At 41.7% G+C, this 5652-nt stretch overlaps 1 protein-coding gene across 1 annotated transcript; it reads right to left on the minus strand.

The window, feature by feature from the left end:
• Nucleotides 1–1196: 1196 nt before the first annotated feature.
• chrm2a (cholinergic receptor, muscarinic 2a) lies at nt 1197–2714 on the minus strand (the record flags this gene model as incomplete). Its single annotated transcript, XM_079263353.1, has 1 exon — nt 1197–2714. Exon 1 carries the CDS (start codon nt 2709–2711, stop codon nt 1197–1199), a length of 1515 nt encoding a protein of 504 aa, XP_079119479.1. The 5' UTR covers nt 2712–2714.
• Between the last annotated feature and the right edge of the window lie 2938 nt (nt 2715–5652).

Below are 5652 nucleotides of genomic sequence, written 5' to 3' on the forward strand. Positions count from 1 at the left end.
TGGTAACATGCAACGTAATCCCTTTAGAAATCCTGGAAATGCATTCAAATGTGGAGTTGACAGGATGGGGCAGCTACCAGTCCTGATGTCACCATGTCAGAAGCAATCTACTCAAAGCACCCCAGTGTGTTCCATGTCTTGCTGGTTGTGACCCCGGGGTTCCACTGAATGTGGACGCTTTCTGCCTGGCATCCTATCTCACCTGCAGCGTTTCAGAGCAGACTCTCACGTGAGGATTGTTGATGTACTTGTTGGCTTTAAAGTGAAGAACAAACCAGTGAAGAAGTTATTTGGCCAGTCCAACCAGGTCTGACATGTCTGCTCTTTGTTTCTTTACAGTAGGGATGTGTGGTGTCAAAACAATACAAAGCGGTGCAGCTTTATTGTCCATGGTGTCAAAGGAAATGAGGAGGAAATGAAGCAAATGTTTAAGACTAAAACGCAATCCAGTCTTGAAATGTAGTCTTTTAGTTATAAAATCGACCAAATCCACATTCTGTAGCCACATATTTAGTGAAACGAAAGGCGACGGCTCTTCTGTGATGCTTCAGAAACGCTCCACAGCGACACCTGGTGGAACCATTGCCACGAACAGCTCTGCGGCGCTTTCACGTTCGGTGGAACCGAGGGGTGTGTGTGAACATGATGATGATCTCACAAAGAAAAGGCCAGCTGGTGAACACAGGTGGGTATGCATGCAAACATAGAACCAGCACACTCCCACATGTGCACACACACACACACACACACACACACACACACACAGTAGACATCTATATGTACATTTATCTACAAGTATCTTCTCTGAACTTCAACCTTGGAAGGTTTGTAAATTCAGGCAGCCCTATTTTCCCATTTTGAAGTTTTCATGTGTCTTCCGTACTGTGCAGATCTCCCTCTGCTCTTTATCTTTATTCTGTTTTTCAGCTCGGTATCTCTCTCTGTAATTTACCTCCACCTGTGCCGATTCCACACGAAGCATCTCAACGCAGCTGCTCTCAGCTGAAATACTATAAAGTGCTACAACTTGTTATTGAGGGAAATTGGAAAACTAATGATAAATTGATGACAAGGTGATTTTAAAATATACTTTTTCAGTCTTACTAACATCTTTTGCAAACATTAACACACGTGTAACACACATTCACACACACAGACACACTGACAGGCAACTCATACTTCAGGGCTGACTGCACTTATCTGGCCGACCTAATATTTTTGTACTGGCAGAGGAGAAGATGTTTGAATGTCTTTTTAAAAGTGACATTGCACAGGGCGTAGCAGGCTGGATTGATGGTGCTATTGATATAACAAAGCCAATAACCAATAGTCCACACTGTGTTGGGTATGCAGCTGGAGCAGAAGGTGTTGATGAGCACCATCACATTATAAGGAGTCCAGGTGGCGACGAAAGCAACCAGGATGGCCATTATGGTGCGGGTAACTTTCTTCTCCCGTGATGGTGCTCCTTTCTTTTTCTTATTTGGAGGTTGTTTTGTCATCTTCACGATCTTCCTTGCCACGTGGTTTTGCCGCTCTGAGGTTGGGACGATCTCAACTGTGGCGTTTGATGGCGTGTAGTAGTCACCCTTTGGTGACTTAGTCTTGATCTTGATGCAGGTGAGTTTGGAGCCCCCTGCCTTGGGTCGCTGTCGTGGGACTTGGCTTGTCTCAGCACTGGATTTGGCTGTGGACGGTGCTGGCTCCTCATCCTTCTGATTGGACGCAGCAACACTGCCAGATGTGGAGTCATTGGAGCTCTCTTTCTCCTCTGCTGGCTCCCCTGCAGCACAGTTCTCTCTGGTCACATCTTCACCTTCGGTTTCTCCATCAGCGATGGTGGAGGAAGGTCCTTTGCCATTCTGCAGTTTCCCGTCGTGCTGACAAGCCCCGTCATTGGCGCTCTGGTTCTGGGAATGCCCCGCGTTCTCCCCCGGGACATTGTTGTTATTGGGTTTGGGTGTGCTGCTTCTCCTCTGGCCAGGCGACAGAGCTTCTGGGTTGGCTCCTGATGGCTTGCGGTTATCCTTCTTCACGCGGCTCTTGCTCGCTCTGGAAATCTGCCAGTACAGCTGGATCATAATGATGACGGGCAGGTAAAAGGCAGCAATGGCTGTGCCAAAAGTCACAGCAGCATTGGAAAAGAACTGGATGTAGCACTCCTTTTCAGGCACTGTCCGTCCACCAACAATGAACTGCCAGAATAGAATAGCTGGTGCCCAGAGGATAAACGACAGGACCCAGGCAGCAGCAATCATCATGCCTGCCATTTTGGTGGTCCTTTTTACAGGGTAGCTGAGGGGCTTGGTGACACAGAAGTATCTGTCAAAGCTGATGATGAGAAGATTCATGACAGATGCATTGCTGACAACATAATCCAAGGCTAACCACAAGTCACACACCACCGGCCCCAGTGGCCAGTAGCCTATTACTATGTAAACTGTGTACAAGTTCATAGAGCATAGTCCAATAATTAGATCAGCACATGCAAGGCTGAATAAAAAGTAATTGTTGACCGTTTGAAGGTTCCTATTAACTTTGATGGAAAGCATGACCAGGATGTTGCCAATAACTGTGACCAAACTGAGGGAACCAGCCACCAACACGATGAACACCACCTCCACAGTCTTGTAGGCGCTTTCGCTCTCTTCCACAACTTCTGTCTCATTGCCTTCAGAGGCATTCCAGTATGTGAAATTGAATGCATCCATCGCATTTGGTCTTTTGTTGCCACCTCCTACTCAGATGGAACCTAGAAGAGAACAAAAGAGAAGAGATATTTTTAAGAAAGTGCAAAAGACTTTTGCTTTTTAGCGATCCGAAGAATTTTGGAGCAGAGGTATAGTATACTGTTAAAGGAAAATTTCAGTCATTCAGAGAAAAACAAGTCAAACATGTTCTCATTTAACACATAATGGCATAAGTGCAACAGATAATTATGATCCAGATAGATATAGCCTAAATAACTATACTGGATGCTTCATCATACCATCAGTATTAGCACTGTGCCCTTTTCTGTTTTAATCCTGCTTTCAGCTGATCTAATTTATCAAATAACAGTAGCATTTTTGGCGTGTACACTAATTACTGTAGCAAAGTAATTAGAGCCACACATTTCTGGCACATACATTTTTCATAATCAGAGCATAAATAACACCTCACTAGTAGACACCTGTTCTGTTAAAGAAGGAGAAAGCACAAGGGAAACCAGTAGAAAGCTATTAAAATGACCACAAATAGATGCTAGAAAAGAGATACAACTCTGAGAAACAGAAATAAGACACTTTGAAAGGTTTGGGTTTCTTTATCTTAACATGATTTAAAAAAATCAAATCTTTGGAAGGTATTTAGGTAGACACCATCTGATTATAGGTTGCACCATCTTATTATTTACTGAACACAAATGAAGCTAAAGAGCAGAAGCAGTGAGGAAAACCTAAAAGCATTTCAGTAGCTTACACTGTAGCAGCTTTACCCACTCTTTAACAAACTCCTTCAGTTCACTGAGGATTGCAGGTATTTGGTTTTGTACAACCCACAAAGAGACCTTTTATTTAAACCAGGTGGTTTTTGCTGAAGCTTTGCAACACATAGATTCTTCTCTTTTTCCACCGTTCGGTTATTGATTTACTGATGATCATTGTCTTGTTGTATGGCTGAGTTTTAATAAATAGCCACATGTGATTCATATGTAATTCTCATGTTCGTCACATATTGATTTACATATTTCAACCACATATGATTCACGTGCCAGCCACATCTTTATGTGATTCACATTATTGACATGTGTCAACTACATGTTACATATGTGAATCACATGTGGTAGATACATGGGAATCCCTTATGGATCACATGTGGTTGACACATGTGAATCACATGGTTGACAAATGTGAATCCCATGTTAATCTCATGAGGTTGATAAACAGCTCCAGTCTAAAGTTTGGACACACTTTCCAATTAAATCCAATGGGAAAGTGTGTCCAAACCTTTGACTGGTACTGTATGAGAATTACATGGTGGACAAATGTGAATCATAAGTAGTTGACAGGTGTATCAAATAAAAGAAATTTGTCAATCACATATTATTCAAACTTTACGTGAATCATGTAAAGTTTTAGTCACCATATCAAACAAGTCATATCTGTCCAGAATACATTTAATATCTTTAACATGGCATTTTATGTGAGGTCTTGCATAGACTGAAGGCCCGGTAGAAGATGTATGAACAATAATAATTATTTGCAGGTATTGTAATGAATTATTCTAGAATAATCACATTTTAATCACATAGTAAAATTTGCCCCAAAAGTAACATTTTTTTTTCTTTTAACTGGATTTTAAACATTTATTAAATTAAATAATAGAAAAATATATCAATATTGTAAATTCAAGCTGTATGAATGTCTGGAAAAATGTTTTAAATACTAACAGCTGCAGCTCCACTTATTCTCTAATCAAGAGTCTACATGTTACAGTAGATTTAATTTTAGAAATGTTTTCATCCACATTAATAGACATTAATATCTGACCGTAAACCAGGACAGATCACTTGGTGACAACTTCAGTCTGATCATGCAGCAGAGGCGATCTCCTCCTCTCTGACGGCAGCGTGGAACTGCATGAGGACCGAGCTACATGTGTTCTTTAGATGGGGGAGGAGGAAAGATGGAGAACTGCCAACGGAGAACGGAAAACTACACGTTCTTTTATTGTTACTTGCCAAGAGTCCCTGATACCACCAGAAAAAGACGCTAGACTTGTTGATGCTCATTTTGTCACTGAAGGGTTCTACACATAGCCAAATATAGCACCAATGCAGCTAAGTTAGAAGCAGTAATTTCTCAGAAACATGTAGTTAATATCTGAAAACACATCATTTCAGTAAATGATTGTCTACCACTGTCAAACTGGTACTTATTGTTGGCCAGAAAGCTCAAAGCACCTTCTCCCAGGCTTTTGTCTGCCAATGCACTGTGATGGATGCATTTTTAACCACATAACCAACCAGTGGCTCAAATTGCTTTCTTTTTAACTGTTCGGTCTTTTGAATGTGTTTCCAAGCCTTTAATTTTCAGCAGATGGGTGCATGCATTTTTAAAGACAGCAATTATACACTCCACACAGCCTATTCATTCATTCATTCATTTTCCGAACCGCTTATTCCAATTCAGGGTCGCGGGGAAGCTGGAGCCTATCCCAGCCGGCTTTGGGCGACAGGCAGGGTACACCCTGGACAGCTCGCCAGTCCATCGCAGGGCTCCACACAGCCTATATTACCAAGAATTCAATAACGACATTAAAAAGAATTATTGACCAAACTGGGGCCGACATTTAATCTTCAAAGGGTCCATTTCCACGTAACCCTTAAAAATTCTTCTCACCTGGGATTAAAAAAGTCTTTTGATCCCCCAGTGACCAACCAGTCCATTTGTAACCTGAAACATTGTGTTGTTTACCAGTGATCCCACAGGCCAAAATGTGTGTGAAAACTTCCACGATGAAAAAAAAAAAAATCATATAATGATCATATAATGAAACCAAAGTTGGTGGTGGGAAAGCTGTTTTCATGTTGACATGATGTGTTTAACCACTGAGCATGACGGCTGAGTAACTAGTGAACATTCACTTATCTGCTGTGCCAGAAATCCCTAA

The sequence above is a fragment of the Telmatherina bonti genome (assembly GCF_933228915.1).
Source record: "Telmatherina bonti genome assembly, chromosome: 23".
NCBI classification, from domain to species: Eukaryota; Metazoa; Chordata; class Actinopteri; order Atheriniformes; family Telmatherinidae; genus Telmatherina; species Telmatherina bonti.